The sequence below is a fragment of the Rissa tridactyla genome, chromosome 9 (assembly GCF_028500815.1).
Source record: "Rissa tridactyla isolate bRisTri1 chromosome 9, bRisTri1.patW.cur.20221130, whole genome shotgun sequence".
Classification (NCBI taxonomy): domain Eukaryota; kingdom Metazoa; phylum Chordata; class Aves; order Charadriiformes; family Laridae; genus Rissa; species Rissa tridactyla.
In genome coordinates this window covers 17,745,692-17,770,362 of record NC_071474.1, presented here as the reverse complement: position 1 = coordinate 17,770,362, position 24,671 = coordinate 17,745,692, and the positions used below count along the sequence as shown (strand labels likewise).

Below are 24,671 nucleotides of genomic sequence, written 5' to 3'. Positions count from 1 at the left end.
AACTAAGCTCATTCGACACGAGCCACAGAGTATCAGTACTCTCTGCTTTGACACCTTGTTGGAACAGAGCGTGCACAGAACACACCATGGACCCAAGGCGTATTCCCACATGGGGGGACAAACTCCTTTACCTTGCAGTTAGGAGTTAATATTGAGAGTCCTTCGGCCCATTGAGGGTAAGGAGTCGCGTTATACTCAGGGAAAGCACAGAGAGGAACTGTTCTCAGCACGCTCCTCCACACAGTGACATTTGTATCAGTCTTTCACATCCTTTGGAATTTAGAGGGATGCAAAAGCTCTGCCACCACACAACACGTCCCTTCTCGGGCTCTGCCTCAATCTCAGAAGCTCCTACAGCGGCTGCAAACCCTGCAGTGACATACCTGAAGACACGGGGCTGCATAAACAAGATAACATTCTTAGAGGTGACTCGTTACTATGTGAATCAAGGACATGGCCTCTCAGCTTAACTTCTGGATGCTTGCTTATATACTGCAGACTATATTATGTTATAGTTTACTCTAATGAAAACTGCTAGAAATTAAAAAAAAAAAAAAACCCAAGACAAAACAACAAACCTCGTAACCAAACCCCAACAATATGAGAAATAGATGGGACAAATTTACACGCACAGAAATTGCTTCTCAAGAGCAAATAGGAGACTATCAATATTCCCCTCTATATAAAAATCCCCCACATACAGAAAAGCACTCATCCATTAAATCTCTTTAGAGCCTCATTGATAAATAGCATCTTTCATAATGGGAATATGAGAGATTTCAAGATTTTGGACATGCAGAAGAAATCAGGGATATAATTTGAATTTTGGTTTCTTCTACTTTTATCAGTATTTAGCCATATTCTGCAAAACATAAGCCATTTAAACTTATCTGATCAATGTGTTCATTTTTCCTTTTCCTTCCCTTGTTCTTTTTCCATTCACAAGAAAAATTGCTGACGCATTTGGAATTGATTAACCTTCTTTTGCTTGGGGGAAGGAGAACCACGGATTTAATTGCAGGAGGTAACAGGTCAGAGTTTTGGTTCACATCGGGACAGCACGCAGTTTCCTACAGGTTCCTGCACAGCCCAGGGTAACGAAACCTTATTGGCTTGCACATCCTCAGACATAAAGCTGGTAAAGACCGTCACTAAGCTATCAACAGGAAAAGGAAAGAAAAGCCATGCTTTTAAAAAGCTTGCACTGCCTACGAGTCAGTAAACCTTATCAGTCAGTGGTATAGTTCACCCAGAATGCTGATCTGTTTGTTCTTGTCTTTTCTTTATCCTAGTCAATACTTTGCATGGAAAGCAGTGTGAAAAACACTTTATTTTCCGTAGTCATATAATGGGAATTCCTAATCAGTACAGATGCCAACGGCAATTTTTATTTAGATGCCACCACTTAAATTAGCACTGACATTTGTTGACCGTGAAATGCAAGAAATATTGAGTCTAATTTGATACAATTTAATAAAATTCTAAAAACAAATTTAAAAACAAACAAAACCTATTGCTTTATACTCAGTAAGAGGTTTTACAATTATGACATTATTACATAATGGTTCCCAGAAGCACTTCTGTAGCTAAAGCTCTGCCATGATTTCCATTGCAAAGTCTGCCTTTGAGGTATTTATAAATCTAGTTATTTCAGTTCATACTGTACTGTAGCTTGGTACATATTATGTGGGAGCATTTACATCATGTAAGAATTTAGCACTCCATTTTGTGCCTCTTGTAGACCTAGAACTCTCTTAGATTTTGGCTCCATTCCTCCATTTACAGATCGACTGGGACAGTGAATGGAAAAAAATACATCAGGACTTTTGTTGTCGTGAAGTCTGTGGCTACAACGTCGCTGTGAAGGCTTCAGTTAGCATTGCTAACATACTTCACTTCTGACACCCAGCCCCTGGTGTTACCTTGATCCTACAAGCTCTCTGAACCAGCAGCTACCAGCCATAGATAAACTCACTCCCAGTAAGAAACTAAACGGTTATCACCATTTAGAAATTAAAAATCACCACTCGTTTTCGCTTGCAATTAGAACAAATAATTCTGGAACCCAGGTGACCAGTGATGAATAGGCAAGGCACTGACACTGACCCCGGATGCCAACAAGTAACAGTCAATCCATCTACTTATTGAAGCTCACGCACTTCTTGCCAGAACGTAACTCTGCTGCTTTAAATTAGGTCTTGTTAAATTATATTTTTGTTATATGCTGGTGCTATTGTGCTGCTGGATGTCAACGCTAATACAAAGTCCAATCCCAATTACAAGAGCGCTCAAGGTGAGTTTGTGCTTAAGTATAAACAGCCACTTTTCTAAACCTTACTTAGTACCAGATAAGAATTCTTATCAGATATGATCCTCCTCTTTCCCCCCACAATTATACATATTCATATTGCTTTTGCCAATTTTTTTTAATCACTGAAAAATAACAGCTCCTCCAGGACTTTCAGGTTCCACTGAGTTACTGTAAAGGAAAAAGGATGGAACTTGGATAAGAAATGTTTTAGAAAGGAGATGGCCTTGGATACTCCAATTTTGCTGTTCAGAAAAGAACTTCACTCACAAGCAGTTTATACTGATTCATTTTATTATAGCCAAATAAATCAAAGGTAGTGCAATGTTTGTTCTGTTTGTGGCAGGTGGTGGAGGGTATGGTACAAGGCAAGGATTAGAAGAGTTGTCAGAAGCTGCTTTGTCAGTCATAGAAGCTGCAAAGTTAGGCATATCTTGGAGTTCTTTTAATTGCACTTTTCTCGGGGACTGTGAATCTCAACATTCTTTTTTTCCCCTCAGACACTTGTCTTATTAATTATCTTAATGATCTTCTTGTGTATAATAGTAAAAATTTATATAATTTCTTCAGTTTTGTGGTTTCAGTTGTGGTTTCCCACAATGTGAAAAAAAAAGTCACTATCGAACTTTTCAATGATATATTTTGGGTAAATGCAATGTTCTCCCCTCTGTAACGTGGGTGCAATTTGGCAACCTGAACACCTGTATTTCCACAGTGCCTATTAAAAACTGTTAAGCAATATCTAGAATGTTTGACTCCTTGAATTTTTACTGAAGCCTGCAAGAAATTACAGTTCCTAAAAGCAACTTTAAGTATTTTCCCACTTGTGACAGCTGATTCAATTATCACAAATCACTTCAAGCAAAATTTTGCTCAAATTAGCGTTGGCTGTATGTACAGATACATTATAATTCTAGTTTCAGTTGAGTTGACACTGTAAGCGTCAACTCAAAATAAGGCAAAAAATCTAATGTAAGTATTTGTCTGAAGTATACCAGATCCTTTCTCAAAGTTCAGAATAAAGGCGTTAGGCACTCTTGGGAGGAACTGTTTCTGCTGTAAGACAGCAGAAGCTATTAAAAGCTGTAACAGCCAGAAGCGTAAGCAATAGACAGAGGAGCAGTCATTGCTATTTCATAGGAAGAACACACCCCTATCCTTTTATCATTCAAATCCTTGCTTCGTGTGGTGGTTTCTCATCCTCTAACGTAACACTGAAGCAGGAATCAGTTTCTAGCACTTTGGTGCCTGATAGAAGCCTGCTTATGGGGGCTGGATCTTCCAACTACTAATGCATAAATTGGGCGCTGAGTTGAAGCCACCCTGTCAAGACTGGAGCTCACCATTACAAGAACCTATGCTATTGCCAGATGCTCCCAGTACTTTTCCAGAACATGATTTGAAATATGACTTAAGTAGCAGACTGCAAATTTGTATTTTTTAGCTTGTTTAATCTGAGGTTATTTCAGATATTTTTGTTAGGAATTTTCAAGTATATGTTCTACCTACACATAGAGTTTAGAATGGGAATTCGTAATTATCTTGGCTTAGATTACGTGCAGAGCAAAACCGCATGTCCCATGAGCTCTATGCTACGTACACACATGCAATAACATACAGAAGTTATTAGCATTACATAGCACAAGACACACAGTTGTCTTTTTCTTTATTAAACCTACGCTGTTGTACTGAGCTCCAACTAAAAAGCAGTATATTGAAGTGAAGCAAATCCACTATCATCAGTATTTGGAATAAAAAATATTTTACAACTGTAGGGGTTTTTAAGGAAATAAAGCTGCTTCCTAATCAAGATTTCTTATTACCTACCGAAATTAAGAAGTATAATCTCATTTTAAAACATCATTACACTTTCCAAATAAGGAAAAACACTGTGCTTCGGTATTCCAACCCATTCTCCTAGGTTTTTGTTACTAGCAGTCCAGTATCGTACAATTTTTTTAACGGATGATAACAGCTGAAATAGTACCACTCACGTAAGCATTTGCATAAACACACACAAGAACATAAGGAGAATACACATTAAGTAAGATTTGTTAGTTAAACCCTTTTTAAAGAGAATGGACTGAAAAAAAGTGTTTAAAGAATATAAATATTTTCTAATTGTTGTTCCCCTGCAGCACGATTAACTCCTGTCCTGGTTTGAGGTAAAACAGAACCAATTTTCTTATTTGCAGTTTAACTTTTTAGCTGGGCCTCTTCTAACTGACTGAACTCTGAAATTAAGAGCATGTTGTTCAGAAGCTGTTCACTCTCAGAGTGATAAGACCTGGTTATACCAAGGAACGGCATGCACAGAGGCTCTTGCTTTGACTTATCGCTATAACAACCAAGGTCAGCTCACTTCCCTGTTTGCCCCATTAGAGGGTCGAAAGCGGAGAAACGTAGAGGGGTCCCACCTGCGGGGAGGAGCAGACAGGACAGGTGACCCAAACCTGACCAACAGGGATATTCCAGCCCATCTGCATCACGCTCAGTATAAAAGCTGAGGGATCAAAGTGCAAGGCTGCTCTGGCTCGCTCTTTCTTCAATGGCCGATATCCGAGGAGGACCCTGTCTGTTCATCTGCCTTTGATCCTGATCTGAGCACTCCTGACTCTAGTTCTGGAATCCAGCTCCTGTCCGTCGCTGACTCCATCTGGGACTTTCCCTGTGTCTGCTGGTGATGCGATCGTCATCCTGGGAGCTGGATACGGTTTTGTATATATTGTATACTTTTTTTTTCCTTCTTTAATTTTTATTTTTCTATTATTATTTACTATTTTCTTATTTATTATTATTTTCATTAGTTTAGTTCTTTTTCTAAACTCATAAATCTCCTTATCTCTTCCTCTCCTCTCTGAGGAGAGAGGCGGGGAGGGCCATCTGTCATTCTGATCAGCCAATCCGGCCAAAACCACAACAAAGGGTCAACTCTCTCTCTTCAGTGGTCGACATCCGAGGAAGACCCCATCTGTTTGCTTTTGATCCTGATCGGAGCATTCCTGACTCCAGATCCGGAATCCAGCTCCTGTTCGTCGCTGACTCCAGTCTGGGACTTTCCCTGTGCCTGCTGGTGACGCGATCATCATCCTGGGAGCTGGATATGTTTTTGTATATATTGTCTCCTTTTTCATTATTATTATTTTATTATTTATTATTTCATTATTTATTAATATTTTCATTAAAGCAGTTCAGTTCTTTTTCTAAACTCGTACATCTCTTATCTCTTCCTCTCCTCTCTTTGGAGGAGGGGGGAACTGTCATTCTGATTGGCCAATCTGGCCGAAACCATGACAGATTTATTGGCGCCCAACGTGGGGTATGACTGTGGCACAACCAGAATTCTGATTATCTGACTAGTCTGAATTCCAGCTTGCTCAGAGATTAAAACAGACAGCTCACATCATGTTGTTTTTAGACAGATTATTGTATTGTTTCTTTGTAGGGATTTCTTTGAAGTTAATTGATAACTTGCCCCATGTGTTGTATAGCTTATTTGCTCTTTGTGCCTGTATGCGGTGGTTCAAACGTGTTATTCGGCTGTTGTGTTTAATTCTGATCCATGCTGTCATTGAATGGATAGCTTCTTTACCTGCATACCTCAGGCATTACATAATGGATTCTATCACTAATTATACTTTGAATTTTACCATGGAAATGTTTACTTCCCCCTTTACTGACTTTGCCAAATTGTCACCATTAGAGCCAAGGTATGGATCTCCTTCGGGTAGCATGAATGACAGTTCCTTTCTGAAAATCATGATTTTAGCGTTGATTTTCCTGAATGGGTTTCAGGGGTGGTTTCTCTTTAAATTTTGGTGCAGGAATAGGTGTAGTACGATATGCACTGACACTACTCGAACTCCATCGGCACCAGTACAAGTTGGTGCGGTGACCAGAAGGAAAAAGAGGAGGTCAGTAAGTTCCTCTATCCCTTGTGACAAAGACCAAGTAAAGCCAGATAGCTGGGGGGAGGACTCTTCGGATGAAGACTGAGGAAAGAGTTCTTCTAACGACAATAAGGGAGAGGCTCCTGTGTCAGCGCAGGAGGAGGAATGAGATACAGAGGTAATCATCAAATCCTTCTCTATGAAGGAGTTGCAAAATATGAGAAAGGATTTTAGCCATAATGATGGTGAGACACTTGTCTCCTGGTTGTTCCGATGCTGGGATAATGGGGCTGATAGCATGGAGTTAGATGGTAGCGAAGCTAGGCAGTTGAGAAACCTGGCCAGAGATGGTGGTATAGATAAAGCTCTTGGGAAAAAGTCAGACTCTAGGTCTCTGGAGGCAACTCATATATCAGCTGTAAAGGACAGATATCCTTTTAAGGATGATATCGAATGCTGCCCGAGTAAATGGAGCAGCATAGAGAAAGGTATTAAATGGCTGTGAGAGAGGTGATTTATGGTGACTGGGAAGTGAATGTAGAAATGCCACATAGATGACCTATGTTGCAAAAGTTTGCACAGAGTGCATCACCAATGTATTCCCATACTTTGTCAGTACTGATCTGGGGAGGATGTGATGATGATTCATTGTCTGTAAATGAAGCGGCAAACAGAATGTGACAGTATGAAGACAGTCTTTCTTGTCCCCTCACTGTAGCAAGCTGTGGAAAAATGGACTGATAAAACGGAGAAAAAGATTGAGAAAAATGAGAAACTGTTTGATAAACTGTCTAGGATGGAGGAGAATCCTATTCTTCCCTTGCATGGACCCATGTTGCAAGCCATTAGGAGAAGACACCCTCCTACAAGACCAACTCAGAGGAAACAGAACACATTATGAGATATCCTGTGATTTTGCCTCTGTGACTACAGAGAGGACATGAGTAAGTGGGATAAAAGACCTGCCTGGGCCCTACAGGCCTAGGTGAGTTGCAAGGCAAAGCAGAGAGAAGAACGAATTATTCCAGGAGGACTGCTGCTCCAGTCCACAGCATCTCTACTAATTATAGACATTAGATGTGCCCTGCCTCCAGCCAGGAGGTGGAGAGGGACAACAGAGTTTATTGGACTGTGTGGATTCAATGGCCTGGCACGTTGGAGCCACAAAAATATACAGCCCTAGTGGACACTGGTGCACAGTGTACCCTATTACCATCAAATCATAAAGGGATCATAAAGGGACAGAATCTGTGACTATTTCTGGAGTGACAGGTGGGTCTCAAGAACTGACTGTACTGGAGGCCAAAGTGAGCCTAAGTGGGAATAAACAGGAGGAGCACCCCATTATCACTGGTCCAGATGCTCCGTGCATCCTTGGCATAGACTTCCTCAAGAGAGGGTATTTCAAAGACCCAAAAGGGTATCGATGGGCTTTTGGTATGGCAGCTGTAGAGACTGAGGACATTACACAGCTGTCTGCTTTATCTGGCCTTCCAGATAAGCCTTCTGTTGTGGGATTGCTGAGGGTTAAAGAACAGGAGGCGCCAATTGCTACTGCCACAGTGCATCGGCGACAGTATCACACTAACCAAGACTCTGATTCCCATCCAGAACCTGATTTGTCGCCTGGAGACACAAGGAGTGATCAGCAAGACCCACTCTCCCTTTAACAGCCTGATATGGCCAGTGCGAAAGTCTGATGGAGACTAGCCACTAACAGTAGACTACTGTGGCCTGAATGAAGTCACACCACTACTGAGTGCTGCCGTGACAGACACGCTAGAACTGCAGTATGAACTAGAGTCAAAGGCAGCTAATTGGTATGCTAGAATTGACATTGCTAACGCGCTTTTCTCCATTCCTTTAGCAGCAGAGTGCAGGCCACAGTTTGCTTTCACCTGGAGGGGTGTTCAGTACACCTGGAGTCAACTGCCCCAGGGGTGGAAATACAACCTACTGTTTGCCATGGACTGATCCAGACTACACTGGAGAAGAGTGCAGCTCCACAACACCTGCAATACATTGATGACATCATTGTGTGGGGCAATACAGCACAAGAAGTTTTCAAGAAAAGAAATGAAAGCAGGTTTTGCTGTAAAAAGAGGTAAGGTCAAGGGACCTGCATGAGAGATCCCGTTCTCAGGAATTAAATGGCAAGACAGGCAACACCAGATCCCAACGGATGTGATTAACAAAATAACACCTATGTCCCCACCTACTAACAAAAAGGAAACACAAGCCTTCTTAGGTGTTGTGGGTTTCTGGAGAAAGGTTATAGCCATTCCAGGTTATAGTCAGATGGTGAAATCTCTTTTATGAAGTGAGACTCAAAAGAAAAATGAGTTTACGTGGGGTCCTAGCAACGCCAAGCTTTTGAGCAAATTAAACAAGAGATTGTGCATGCAGTAGCACTTGGACCAGTCTGAACAAGACAGGACATTAAAAATGTGCTCTATACTGCATCCGGAGACAATGGCCCTACCTGGACCCTCTGGCAGAAAGCACCAGGGGAGACTCCAGGTTGACCCCTAGGATTTTGGAGTCGGGGATACAGAGGATCTGAAGCCAACTATACTCCAACTGACAAAGAAACATTGGCAGCATATGAAGGAGGTAGAGCTGCTTCAGAGGTAACTGGTACTGAAGCACAGCTTCTCTTAGCACCCCGATTACCAGTGCTGGGCTGGATGTTCAAGGATAAAGTTCCTTCTACTCATCATGCCACCAATGCTACCTGGAGTAAGTGGGTTGCCTTAATCACGCAGCGAGCTCAAACAGGAAACCCAAATCATCCAGGAATCCTAGAATCGATCACAAACTGGCCCAAAGGCAGAGACTTCATGATGCCACCTGAGGAGGTGGTAACATGTGCTGAGGAGGCCCCACCATATAATGAACTCTCAGATAATGAGAAACAATATGTTCTGTTCACTGATGGATCTTGTATTGTAGGGAAACATAGAAAGTGGAAGGCTGCTGTATGGAGTCCTACATGATGAGTTGCAGAAGTGACTGAAGGACAAGGTGAATCGAGTCAATTTGCAGAGGTAAAAGCTATCCAGCTGGCCTTAGACATTGCTGCATGAGAAAAGTGGCGAGTACTCTATCTCTGTACTGACTCATGGATGGTGGCAAATGCAATGGTTAAAGTAGTGGAAGCAGAGCAACTGGCAGCACAGAAGTAAACCCATCTGGGCTGCTGAACTGTGGCAAGATATTGCGGACCAGCTAGGGAAACTAGTCATAAAGGTACATCATGTAGATGCCCATGTACCCATGAGTCGAGCCACTGAGGAACATCAAAACAATCAGCAAATGGACCGGGCTGCTAAGATTTTCCAGACAGATTTGGACTGAGAACATAAAGGTGAACTATTTTTAGCTTGGTGGGCCCATGACACATCACGTCATCAAGGAAGGGATGCAACATATAAATGGGCCCATGACCGAGGGGCGGATTTAATCATGGACGCTATTGCACAGGTAATCCACGATTGTGAAACATGCACTGAAATCAAACAAGCTAAACGGTTAAAACCTTTGTGGTATGGGGTACAATGGCATGTAAGTATGGAGAGCCTCAGCAAATCGACTATATCACACTCCCTCAAAACACATCAGGGTAAGTGTTACATGCTTACAATGGTAGAAGCAAGCACCAGGTGGTTGGAAACCTGTGCTGTACCCCATGCCACTGCCCGGAATACCATCCTGAGCCTTGAAAGGCAAGTCTTCTGACATGGTGCTCCAGAAAGAAGAGAGTCAGACAATGGGACTCATTTAAAAAATAATATTATAAGTACTTGAGCAAAAGAACATGGCATTGAGTGGGTATATCATGTCCCCTGTCATGCACCAGCTTCTGTGAAAACTGAGCGATACAATGGATTATTGAAAACCACCCTGAAATCAATGGGGGGTGGAACATTTAAAAATTGGGACAAGCATTTAGCATAAGCTATCTGGTTAGTTAACACCAGGGGATGCATCAATCGAGCTGGGCCTGCTCAGTCAGACCTTTTACATAATGTAGAAGGGGATAAGGTCCCTGTGGTGCATGAAAGGAATATATTGGGAAAATCTGTTTGGGTTTTTCTACTTCAGGCAAAGGCAAACCCATCCATGGGACTGTTTTTGCTCAAGGACCTGGATGTACTTGGTGTGTTATGTTGGAGAATGGAGAAATTCAATGTGTACCTCAAGGAATTTTAACCCTTGGTGAGAATACTCAATTCTCAGCTGTATGATGTTAATTGTTATATAATACTAACAGTGTTCAATAAGTGTTTTTCAGGATAACATAGTGGTGATGAGACCTGAGCTAGCTTCATCAAGTGGTGTCCAGCAAACTCTTCAAGATGGACATGCTACCCATGGACATGGACCACAATGAATTTCATATCATCTTTTCTGCCCCAAGATTCTGCTACAATAGATGAAAACTTGCAATTATGAACTAAATGAACTTAATGAATTTTGGTGTATAAAGATAAACCATAAATGGGAGATCTGTGTGTGTGTGTATATATTATATGGATAAGAAGCAACAGTAATCTGAGCACAACACAAATGGTATGGAATAAGGGGTGGAATGTCCTGGTTTGAGGTAAAACAGAACCAATTTTCTTATTTGCAGTTTAACTTTTTAGCTGGGCCTCTTCTAACTGACTGAACTCTGAAATTAAGAGCATGTTGTTCAGAAGCTGTTCACTCTCAGAGTGATAAGACCTGGTTATACCAAGGAACGGCATGCACAGAGGCTCTTGCTTTGACTTATCGCTATAACAACCAAGGTCAGCTCACTTCCCTGTTTGCCCCATTAGAGGGTCGAAAGCGGAGAAACGTAGAGGGGTCCCACCTGCGGGGAGGAGCAGACAGGACAGGTGACCCAAACCTGACCAACAGGGATATTCCACCCCATCTGCATCACGCTCAGTATAAAAGCTGAGGGATCAAAGGTCAAGGCTGCTCTGGCTCGCTCTTTCTTCAATGGCCGACATCCAAGGAGGACCCCATCTGTTTGTCTGCTTTTGATCCTGATCCGAGCATTCCTGACTTCAGATCTGGAATTCAGCTCCTGTCCATCACTGACTCCAGCCTGGGACTTTCCCTGTGTCTGCTGGTGATGCGATCGTCATCCTGGGAGCTGGATACGGTTTTGTATATGTTGCATACTTTTTTATTATTATTATTTATTAATATTTTCATTAAAGTAGTTCAGTTCTTTTTCTATAATCATAAATCTCTTAATCTCTTCATCTCCTCTCTTTGGGGTGGAAGCATCTGTAATTCTGATTGGCCAATCCGGCAAAAACCATGACAGCTCCTAAAGTAGTTTAGATTTTTATAAACTTCTAAATTTATCTAAAATTGTTTCGCATCATGAAAATTTGGAGACTATGTAAAGAATTTCCTTTGGCATTCCTTACCTGGCTGGCAGGCGTCTCTCCAATCACTGCCTCATAAGGAGGGGGCAGCTCAGTTGGATACAGCATTCCTGGGCTGTTAATGGTTACTTCATATAAAGCACTGAATGGGGAATGAGGAAAGTCCAAATGGAGACTTCTGTTTAAAAACACAAACAAGCAAACTTCATTAAGAAATGGCACTGCATTTATTTGGTAAACTATTACCTACACCACAGTGATGAAGAGTGTCCTCTTAATTCAAAGCCAATATACCACAAAGAATTATACTGAAGAAATTTATTAGACAACCAAAACAAAGCCCTCATTCACAGCGTAGCTTTAAAAATTGTATTTCATTTTGGATGTCAGCCATCTCTACCAGCCAGTTTTGCAGTCATTTATGTCCTTCGCTACTCCACATTAATACACATTAACTGTAACAATTTCCTTAGAAAACTAAATCTCATATTCAAATTCAAGTGTATTATGTTAACAACTATGAAAGGATCACCTATAAGCTGATCTCTCTGCTTTAAGTTAGTTATAGTTAGTTATAACAAAATAGTTATCCTTGTCTTGGCTAAGTTCAACCACCTCTCTATTACAGCAGTGCTTTAACACAAGTATTTCCAGATGCATCCTAACAAGTTTGCAAAAAATGTATGTAATCTCTCTGGAAAAGAGACACCTAATCTAAGTGAAGGACATTGCTTGGCTTCCAATTCTTGGAAAGAGCTTCGTGCTCTGTAGCTCAGAACTATGCGACGACTGTAACTACAGGGAAGAAGAATCACCTCTGCGCCTCTATCACTGGTGTGCAGGTGTATTCTGGTGGGTAGTAGGGTGGAGGCGGTATTGGTGGTATGAACTCATCAAAATCCAAGGTTTGATGCAGGATAGTTCCATGTGGAGTCATGCAGTCAGGATTGGTAGAATGCGGCCTCTGCGGCAGAAACTGAAAACGAACAGGTCAAGTTCTTTCAGATGGCAGACACATCATCACCAATAATAAAAAAAATTAATAAAAGGACACTATCAGCAACCCTGACCAATATCTGGTTTAATTAACATCCATACTGAAATGAGAGAGACATTTCTGGAAACATAAGAATACTCGAGATCAGTGAGGAATGCGAGTCAAATTGCCAAAATATAAGGCAAGATTTTACTAAAGACACAGAGAGGCCTGTGCCTCAAAGTCAGTCACTCTTAGGATGCAGAACATAAGCATTTAAAATTAAATAGCTTTTCAAGAAATAATTTTACTTTGTAATACAGTTTTATTATAGCACTACATAAGCGGCTGTATTTTAATAACATGAACAACACATACACCTACTAAAATAACTATTTACATGGTTTTGTTTCCCATATGAAATGCCTTTTGCTTCTAGAGAAGAAAAACAACCCCAGCCCCCCAAAAAACCCAAGGGAAACAAACTAGAAACAAGCTAGCACATATTCATTAAATTTTGAATAAGACAATTACAAATATCCCACCTATTTTTTATTTATATTATTCCATATAAACACCTCAAAATCCAAAAGAAAGTAACTACATTGAGTAACAGAAAGTAATAATACTGAGAACTACTGTCAACACTTGTGACAGGAAGCTAAGCAGCTTCTAGCACACAAGCTATACCAAGAAGCCATTCTGAAACCTTCAATAGCAGAAACACTGTAACTTAACAAGTCTTCTAGCAAAGGCTTAAATTAATTCAAGATCAAATATGGACCACTCTGCAGATGACATGGAACCCAGCCACCTTGACCTGCATATGGTCCCCACAGATAGAACGGATCAAAAGACAATCCAAACCCACAGAAGAATTCTTTCTTCTCCAGGCAAGCTTCTGCTGTCGTACCGCTTCTCTTAGATCAGTAGATGACTTGGTCTTTATCTATTGCCTTTTAAAACAAGTGAGCTAAAAAAACTTCCTGAAGGCATATTTCTTTTTTATACTGGAACAAGAGAATATATGTCTTTGTACTGTTGTCTCATTACATTATTACTTGTTTAAATCCATGACAAAGATTTAAGAAGCAGTGAAATAAAAGGGAAAACGCTTATGCTTAGGAGATCCAGCAAATAGAAAGTAAATTACCTTAATTTTTCATGTCACAGTTTTATATTTTTCAAATTTAACTTGGTGCAGTTATGCTGAATTTACATTACCATAGAAATTATATTGGCCTTTGGTATTTAAAAGGTCGAGTTACATCTTAATTCTACTAAACACACTCTATGTGTGCTGTTTCAAAGGTCAAAGCTATAATAACACAACACAACAGAGGGTCAGGAGGACCAATTTCAATCATTTGTGAAAATGAACTATTAGTTGCTTACTAATTGGCTCTCTAGAGATATTTTCACAAGTAACTATGAAATAAAGAACCTCCTCTGCAGAATGTTATATCATTATACCTTACGGCCAATCAATGGCTTTCAGCCATTGTAGTCTACTGATGGTACAGGAATAAAAAGACATGACATCTACTTTATTTACTTTTCGTTACATAAAGTGTCTGGTGTTATTAAGGACTCCCTTCACGTGAGATGTGATGCTGTATCCTGAGCACTATCAGACATTTCTACAGGTTAGTCTTACAGAATAAAACTACATTTTTGCAGTCATTCAGTCTAAATTCACCTGATCTTTCAACAGCCATTTCCCAAACTGTAACATTACATTCATATTAACTGTTAAACACCAAACTTCCACCCTAAGTGATACAACCATCAGCAATCATCAGTCTGCTACCATCCCAAATACACTGAAAAATCTTTTAGGAAAAAAGGAAGCAAAACAAACTTCAACTTAGTGACCTAAAAGCCGCATGAAAATTTATCATAATGAAGGCAAATATCTGTACACTCTGGCTCACATTTTGTACCCTACTTGATTCCACCGAACTCAGGACTACACTCATTTTCCTAGTAGAGTTGATAATTTGGGTCATTTTTACAGTCTGGAAACAAAACCATTTTCTTTTACAACTTTCTTTACCTTCTCCCAGCCTATTTCCATATACTGCCAAAAGAAGATGTAGCTCCATCCCTTCAGTTCTTGAGTTCCTGGAGCTTGTTTCATTCAGCCATATATAGGGAATGGTACTCATAACACTCCTCAGAGCAAGGCAATTAAACACATCACACTTCCACAGCGAGTGAACTATCAGCACACGTTTTGTGGGATGTGACAGAAGTGAAAGGTTTTACACAGGGTAGAAGAGGCTCAAGAAGGAAAAGATCTAATGTTTAGATGCAGTTCAGTTTAACAGTAGAATCATTTGCATCCCTTTCAAGAACCTTTACTGTAAATACAAATCATGGCAACAAACTCTGTGTGACCAACACTGAAAATGAGTGGCAAAACGGACATGGAAGATGCACATATTTGGGGGTGTGTTATAAACAATAGTTTACCTGTGTGATATCATCCTGCTGGAAGGCACAGAAATTAAAGTGAAAAAGGCTGTAAGAGGGAGACTAGCAGGAAACGAAACAATAGCAAATATACGGGATTATCACGAAGAGGAGACATCCTTGAGAAAACAATCGTAAAGCTACTAAGTAGGATTTAAATCACATCTTATTCCATACTACCCTATCTACAAATCTCTACTAGCCTGAAAAAGTTTATTCCTCTTACAGTAAAATGCATTTTAAAATCTTTAAGGGTTAGTCTCAAATGGTGAAAGCTGGCAGGGGCTCAGCAAAGACTTAATACGAAGTCCATAGGTAAGAAAAATCCACAGTAAGCAAATGCAAACAGCTAACAAAGCTGGACTAGGTGGAGGGACAATGACAAATGCTTTCACAAGGAAACACACATTTTTGGTATTAGAAGACAGTTGTTACTAAATAATCAGCCTCAAACCACTGATGGCAAGTAGGATAGGCAACAACAAGAACCGTCAAACCAAAAATGGAGATGGCCTGTCTGGTGACAAGTATAAACACAATCAAGTTACATTCAATGTTGTTTCCAAAACTACAGCTGACACTCTGGAACAACTCACAGAGCTGGTCTCCTAGCCAGGCTTTAGGGATTTAACCAATGGCCACTGCCGAAGCCAGGGATAGAAAATGGTTGCAGACAAGGATAAACAGCAAACAGCACCACTAGTAAACCCTGCAAATAGCCAACAGCGTTAAAAGCTTTGCCTAACTTTATAGCTCTGTCAGTAGAGATTTTGAACATATTTAGTAGGCGTAAGTAGACATCCACTGGCTCTGGAAATCCCAAATACTCAGTCGTTTCTGTTGACCACCTGGAGCTGTTGGATGCTGGGAGCTTTCAGAAATCCGATAGGCAATGAAATACAGATCTAGAATTCATGCTCTTCTTCCAGGAAATAGCCAACCTTATATTTGAAGCTTGGCATTCAAACTATTATGCCAAACTATAAGCATGCAGGTTTTTTCTCATCCTTGGACTAAAGATGGCCATACTTTAGTCTGTGGAATGCGTCTGATACCTAACAGGCATTATAAAGAGACAGGGGCACGTGCTAAATGGATGTGCAACATAGTGCACAGAATTTTGTGTGTTTTAATTGGGCACGCCTAACTTTGACAGAGTTAAACAGCGTAATTAAACAGCCCTCATCTTTATTTCATCCTGAGGACTACTTAATTTGTTATTTGGTTTGCAGTGATGAGGGAAGAATAAAACATGCTATCTGATTGCAGCAGGGTAAACATGAAAGCTGTACAATGCTGCAATTTTGTACCCACTTCTTGGACCTGAATTCAACACAGAATTCAATGCAGAACTTAGCCATGGCATCAGCAGCAAGGTAGCAAGCAGAGAATTAGAAACATGAATGTTAGAAGCACACCACTTGCAGCTGGAAGTAGATAGGTAAGAGGATGATTGTACAACTCTTGTTTTTTTTATTGTCAGACGAAATTTCCAGCTCTTCACTGAGAGGTCGTCTAACAGTTGGTCACTGAAGTGACCAGAATAATTGGGGTTTATTATTTATTTTCTGAGTATTTTAAGTATATTGAAGTAAAAGCTGACGGAGGAGTCTCAATTAAGGAACTGAAGAAACATCAGATAAGGACTGTAAACACAATTGTCTAACGGAATAGTTACGCAATGTGATACAATGTGGTACGTCCTTCTGCCTGACATCTGTGAGACTAAGAACTCTTCCTCAGTATTTCCAGATATGGGACATTCCCTCTAAACATCCACAAAGACATCCTCTATCCTACATATTCTGCAGCTGATCAGCGCTATTGACTCCATGTAAATGACGGCGCTGGGATTCACTGCCTAGCAACTATGGCATACCTAAACCAGTAATTGCCATACATCAGTACATGACTAGTGCTCTAAGGGAATCTTCTTATCTAGACTATTTCCCATATCTGCATGTAATTACCTCTGCCTTCCATATCACATTTAATAAATTTACTGTGTAACTTTGAAATGAGTCCTTTGGAGACTCCAGGGTTTGTTATCCTCATTTCAGTCTCTAGCTGTCATTTATAAAATTCTGCTAATTCTTGGGAATGGGAAATAAAAATTTCTAATTGCATATAATTGAATATTGGCATGTTATCTATAGTAAAAGCTCTTTGCAATATACTTCAGTCTATAATTCTGTCTTAAATTAACTGTCCTCCTCCCGGCCAGGTTGCTTTTTTCCTTTTCTGAAACACTGGAACCAGTACCTCCTGGAGAGAACTGGAGGTACTAATTGTCTGCAAGAACAGAAGGATCATGGCTGACTCCTAATTTGTCACTGATCTTAAAGGGAAATTGCAACACAGAAGGTATTTTGATAAAGAAAATGTAGATTCAAATGTTTCCCCCTCCATTTCCAGTTGCTGGTCCTATAACCATCACAAGCCTGTAGTCTCAGGGGGACTTGTCTGTGACACTACATCTTTCTTGAAGTACTGACCATATTTTAAATAGTCTTAAATATTAAACATTCTTATTCTACCAATAAATGTGAAATGGAAAATGGTACATTTTCTAAAAATATCAGAAGCTTTCCTACACCAAAAGTTTCTATTTTACCTTTTCATTTGTGGTGTGGGTGAGGGAAATATTTATCCAACCGTATTTACATTTAGGATGTTTCTATGGATGTACGTCATTCACAACGTGTATTTCTAAAAGGACTGTCATCTGGGCTTCACAGTACACTTAAGTGAGCTTACTGCCAAAAAAGTAAATATTTAGGTTTTGATATAATCAGGTTTAATAATAAAAATTATGTAATAACTTAATATCAATTCTCACTTAATGTGAAGCTTCATCCTGAAGGGTTTTTTTGATTACTATTTCACCGGCATAAGGGGTTAAACAATGCCAGCAAGATACTATCCTCACACAGACATGCTTTGTTTGAGGTGTTTGAGTAGAAATATTAACCACAGCCTATTAAGTTAATGACATGCTGAATTATCATTATGGCTGATGAAAACAGTAATTAAATGTTACAGCTTGCACATGTCATCATTACCTTATTTCCTTTACAAAATAACAGATTGTTTTAGATATCACATAACATGAAGAACTGTTTCTAACAGTGATGGTGATAAAATCAGAATACAATGAATGACATCAGTGCCAGTACTTCTAGGGTACGTACTGTATAAACATATTTGGAGTTGAAGGAGGACTGGAATAGGTGTACTTCATGCTTTAGCTTGCCCATGGTGGGCATCGTTTCTTGTATTTCTTTGCTTAATTCAGGCAGCTACCTTTTGAAGAAAATGGGGTGAGATTTTGCAGTGGCCATTCATCAGACAAGATGCAAACTGAAACTGCCTTAGGCAACAAATGAAATATCATGGAAGTGACAGCTTGGTTATTAAGAGATGTTTCTTCACATTACAGAACCTTGATATAGTCTGATTTGATTCACATTTATCTGCTGGAGGGGTGTGTACACAGAAAGAACAATTCTGAGAAGTCCTGCAATGGAGTGCAGCCTTACACTGTCTAAAGCACTGAAACACATAACACAGGCTATTTCAATCTTTAACTATGCTACCATTTACTCTTGCAGCTTTAGTATAATTGCTAGATTTTTTTTTTCCCCCCTGAGCAACTGCGTATGCATAACAGGGTGAGAACGGTGAAAGTGAGGTGAAAAATCTGGGGTACTTTCTGGAACACTCAACTCAAAAAAGGAAGAACCTAGAAAAATGTGTTTTTGTGTCCCATACAACAGTACAAAAGTAAAAACTAAAGGAAACTAAAATATAATGCAATAAAAATAGTTTGCAATATTTTCCAGTTTGTTTTTTTCCTTAACGCTTGAAGCCAAATGTTTGTTTGGTGGGATTACTTTTAACCAAAAAACCCCCTTCAAATTCTTTGGGAAATTTAATCCATGCTTACTATCACACAGCTTGTGCTTATATTTTTCAAGGCATTTTTACTAAAAAATCGGTACATCAGAAGGTAGCAGTTCCCAACAAAACACTGTCAGTTTGCTTGTACGAATTAGATACTCACTGTATGCAGAAGTTAGCACTAAAGCAGAAACTCGTGAAACACTGATGCAGACTTTCTTGAGACTGTATTATGGACCAGCTCTACGTTGCTAGGCAATAAAACCTGAAGCACATAGAACAGCTTCATGCCAGAAGAAAACTTGAAATTATTTGGAAGTTGCAAAAATTCACCATTCTAACTGATAAATTTCAGGGACAAGAACACTAACACAGCACATGAATCACAAAAACTATGACCTAATGATAATCTAATGATATTGCAGGAGGATCTTCCCTATTGCATGAGGCTTTCGCTTGCTAGGAACTATATCTTCATGCCTTTTCTTTCTACAGGAGAGCCTACATAGGTCTTGAATACTGTAAGAACAGAGTAAAAGAATCAGCACAATAATTAAAATCCTTTCATCTAAGAGGGGTGGTCTCTCTTGCTGCTTCTATCTTAAACTGCCAGCATGGTACAACCCTGCTAAGAGAAGATGCATACCTCAGTGAAAAGGAAAAAGAAAAAGCACAAATCAAGCATTAACAACCAAGAAAAAAAGTAAGTAAATCAGATTTCTGGATGCAGTAGAGCGAAAGGGAACTGCAGATCATGGGACAATAGACTGAAAACAGAGGAAAAAAAAAAAAAGAAATCTTCAGGTCAGAGTTCAGGTGGTCTAAGTCAGCGTAGCCCCAGGGAAGTTACGCTCACTTAGGCCTGGTTGGAATCTGGCTCAGCAACCTGAAAAAAGAAAGGGAGAAGCTTGAGGACAAACAAGAAAAGACTGGGACTGAGCACAAAGATATAATTCCCTGCTTCTGTGGAGAGGGAAGAAAACTCTTGTCAATGGAGCTGAAAGGGTGTGAGAACAGACAACTAAGCCGGAAGACAGAAAGCTGGAAGCACAAAGCATAGCAAGGAAAAAGAGACTACCATACTGGCAGCATCGCCAGGTGGGAAAGAATGCACTTTAGCGAAGAGGCAGACTAAAGTGGTGGAGAGAAAAATTATGTGCTCTTAAGGTATTTGACTTCCTATTGAGATTACTGCTTCTTGCACATGCTCGTCAGAAGCACTTTAATATTGTTCTTGGTTCATTGCCATCTATACATTTTTACTCCTCTTACACTGCTAAATACTGTAAAATTAAGTGTAGGTTAAGATTCCTGGAATATTTATGGTTACGCTTATGGATCACTGCTACCACTGTTACACTAGGCAGACAGATCTTTTCCAGGTGTGATGATCACTTCACCTCCCTGTCATCACTGCAAGGTGAAAAAGATCTTTAGTCAATGGGCATTCTTGCAGCAAATATCATGGGGGGTGGGAGGGTGTATGAAAAGAAAGAATACCCACAATATGATAAAAATCCTTTAACGTTTAAAATACAATGTGTCATCAGAAAAATTATAATTTTTGTAAATTGACATCCAAACCAAAGTTATTAAATAAGCGCTGTTCACAAGCTTCTACAAGCATGCACAATGTCAACACAGAGTGCTATATGAAAAAATGCATTTGTAGGCATTATGTAGACATATGTGCCTAACTTACTGTATCTGTTACTATGTGAAGCGAGCACCATATCACACATTGAAGAGATTCTTTCAGTTTGTAACCCAGTGACTGGAACACTTATCTAGAAAGAACAGCTGTATCTCTGTAATTCATGCACTTAAACTCAAATCAATATCCATGGCAGCTAGTGTATTTTTATTTATTTATTCATTTTCACATCAACCACATGCCTGCACGGCAGGTTATACAACATCTCTCTGTTGCTTAAATGGTTTGCAGCTAACTTGCTGGGCCAGTGTTCTAACTATGCAAACTTTTAAAATATGAGAGATTTACAAATGACTGGTACTAGGTTTGTGCGCTTTCTTTTAAACAGAGAATAATTTCCCAGATTATCCAGTAATAGAGCTGGGTTAAGAAACAGTATATCTGGCCCGCAAAATAACAAAGGATTTTATTTTTTTTTCTTTGTTGTTTCAACTTACGTTAAAACCTTTAGAATCACAGTGCTCATTTGGGACAGGAAAGCTGTCTTTGTCCAACCCAAACAAGACAGCACCCTGTAACACAGCTGGCTATGCAGACGACTAATGATCCTTTTCCCTCTTGCTTTAAACACAAGCGCTACTCTGAAGCTGAACATGTTTTCCTCATGAAAACACTGCTATTGGCACAGGACCGTGAAAAGTTCCAGTTTTAAAATCATAGTTCTGATACTCCAGAGTTCTCATTCCAGAAAAGTAGTGAAAAATAGTATCTCAAAGCTAAGTAATTGCTCTGGATAGTGTGGAAAGCGAAGATAATAAACATATAATGACAGAAAATTTAACGTGCATGTATAACTGAACCTCATTAACATAGATAACATACTCCCAATTGCAAAATCCTAATTATAACTCTCTAATATAATATGCAAACGTTTTAAACACAGCAGCTATTCATACTGCATACATCTGTATGCTATATTTATATATCTGCATGCAGATAAAAAAATACCCCCGTGTACGCACACCTTCTAACACCACAAAGACACACAAATAGGCCTCAGTTTATAAGCAAAGAGTAGGTACAAATGAGTATACACAGATAAGGAGAATATGTTACGTTGGACAATATCCTGTGTTGTCACTGAAATGTACTCACCATTTGCAGAAGATCAGAAGAAACCATCTGCATGCAACACATTGCTGTTGCCAAAGCACAGACAATGGTGGAGATGATATTGAGAGCGCACACACTGAACAACAGGTCCTGTGAAAAGACAGGCATCAGAATATCATCTCTGTTCTCAGGGACACAAAGGACAGGAAACATTTTTAGTAATTTGAAAGTAAACACTGTCAACTGCTATCAATTGATGTGGTCTCAATTAACTATGTAGAACTCATTCAGCTCCTAATAATTTCTTTAAACCGTTCTGCAAAGGGAACAATAACAGAAACAAACCCCTTCCCTTCCCCACTTCCCACAATACATTTGTTACTAGAGATTTCCTCAGAAATATTGATATTTCAAGTTTTCCAGTTCCCTGAAAGAAAAGACAAATTACTGCTTTCACAGTGGACTCCAAGCTACGGCTATCACAAGAAAGATAACTATGAAACAGACTACTGATTAAAAAAAAAAAAATAACATACAGAAATCTCATTGCTTTCAGGAGTTGAAATTTACAACTTAGGGTTGTGTGTTAAAAAATTCAACAGAAACTCTAGTATGAAATAGAGAATTTTATCATGTGTCAGGCACTCTATACAGCAGAAACCATTTTAGATAGGAGAGAAAAGCAGCAACTACATCCAGGCATTTCGCCTTGAGCTGACAAAATAAGTGCATATGGCCACACTGTTTTTAAAAAAACACACAAAATTTTAAAAATAGAACAGAAAGTATTTTTTTTTACTAAGTAGAATAAAACAAAAGAAACATTTGAATTAAAACCGAAACATTTTTATTCTAAAGGTATAATTAAAAAAAAAAAAGCATCCATCTCTTCCAATCACTGGATTTTTATTTACTTTCCCAAGAGCCAGCAAAATGGAACACTGATTTAGCATGCTGGAGACATTTCAAAACTACTACAATCCTTCTAGAGCAATTGCATAGCTGTTGTACTTGTGACAATTACGAGGCTCAGTTAGTATTCTGAACAGCCTGTAAAAGCATTTGAGAAAAAGTTTCCCAGAGAACAGATGAAAAACGAACTCAAAATTGTTAATATACCATGAGTAAAAACACTCACTGTGTAAAGAATACTCTGTAGGATCTAAGTTTAAAAAAGTATTTCAGACAGTGCCAGCACATAAAATAACTTCCATGCCACAAAATCAATGCATTGCTTGCTTTATTTTTTCCAAAAGTACTGAAAAAAATAATAGAAAGGTGTGGATTTACTCCTGCCTCTGTAATTGCCACTGTGATTCGAGTGACCTTCAATTGAAGAGGAAAATGCCAGCCATGGGAACCAGGCAGACATTAAATGGGTCAACAAGTTGTAGTCATTTAATAACCTACACTGAGCCAGATTTGGTCTTGCTGATCTGGCGAGCAGTTTTCTGTCTTCTTGGCCAGCCCCTCACCCAGGGGAATCAACAGCATCAGCAGCAAAATACTGGAAGGGCCAATCTCCAACACATACGCAAGGTGTGTTAGGACTCATTCAAATACAAAGTCTTATAGATCCACTTAGTGCATTCAAATGGAGGTAAACAGGCAAGTAAATCCCTAGAGATGCAATTAATTAACAGCAGGCACAAAAAGAGACTGAGATCCTGTGTGTCCTGCTTTCCACTTGTAAACCTTGGTAAAGAACACCTTTGACTTATACTGTGGTCCCAACAAACGTTACTTGTGCATTCTTTATCTTCTTCAGGCTATCAACCACATGTTTTACTTAAGAATATCTATTTTTCCTTATTATTTTATTGAGTTAAGCTGTTTTCAGTATTACTCTTTCAATATTGTTTCTGTGCTACTGTACCTCAAAGTTCTGCCTTTATTAGCACAATTAACATAATACTTTGCAATAAAAGCTTTAAAAAAACACATTTTCCAAAATAAACAATCACAAAGCAAAAAGTATATGAAAACTAAACCTTTCCTTTATATCTATTGGGAGTTTACCCCATCTTCAATAGGGATTGCCTTCTCATAGAAACTCTCCTCTACTTCCTAATGCTTTCTCCTTCATGATAGTAACAGCCACCGTTAACGATCCTGTAAATTCTTGAAATAAGCAAACTTTTACATCCCTCAGAGTTCAAAACTGACTCAGAAGGAAACGATGCTTGTCACAAAAAAAAAATGTGGTTTTGTAAAACATCTCAGCTGGAGATCTTCAAAATGACAGCAGAGTATAAGATCAAAATTAATGTAATTCTTCAGCCATACAAAGACTCTGGAGCACCAACCTCTTAACCTACCAAAATGCTGAAAGCTGTATTATATGAATTGCATAAAAATACGGCTCTGCGTGGAATAGAAGATGGGGACATTGGGATTTAGCCCTTTGTGGAATAGTCACCCCATGTCAACATTTCTCAGAGAGACAATATTATAAACAAATTGTTTTCAGATATATTGAGCCCCACAAGTGCACACTGGCGGCAAACTCGAGTACCTACTAAATTCAATAAAGCAATTTTTATCAAACTGATTCTGCCTAGACAAAATTGTAAGTGATGTCCGGTAAATCACATAAATCACAACAAACTGAGAAGCAGACTGCCAAGAAAAGGAGGTGTGTTGTCCAGGTTAAATGGTGTGTGTGTTGACTGGCTTTTCATCTCCTATTGGTAGAATTCTTCTGAAACATGCTGTAAGCAAAGAGAATAGGCTGATCCTTTAACTGTAGAGAAGTCATTGAGATATTTGGAGAAATTAAGGTTATAAATGAAAGAAGAAATACAACAATTAACGAGTAATTTGGACAAAGTTTGAGATAGCACAAAGTGCTATCTCAAGCAGAAGGCAGAAATTGTTTATACCATTTCTAAGATTGAACACGGTTTAGCTAAAGAATTCTATGAAATGTTAGTGATAGAACTCCGGACATCAAGAGAGGCAAAAATCA

The 24,671-nt window shown here is 39.3% G+C and overlaps 1 protein-coding gene across 2 annotated transcripts in view; it reads right to left on the bottom strand.

Annotated features, from left to right (window-relative positions):
* The window catches only part of ENTREP2 (endosomal transmembrane epsin interactor 2), a 148,500-nt gene that overhangs the window by 17,284 nt on the left and 106,545 nt on the right, over window positions 1–24,671 (bottom strand). For both annotated transcript variants that reach the window (XM_054215179.1, XM_054215178.1), the window contains exons 5-7: window positions 21,746–21,853; window positions 12,401–12,561; window positions 11,628–11,763 (exon numbers count right to left, since the gene is read on the bottom strand). In XM_054215179.1, the coding sequence (XP_054071154.1) occupies window positions 11,628–11,763; window positions 12,401–12,561; window positions 21,746–21,853 (405 nt within the window). The remainder of the gene's footprint in view (window positions 1–11,627; window positions 11,764–12,400; window positions 12,562–21,745; window positions 21,854–24,671) is intronic.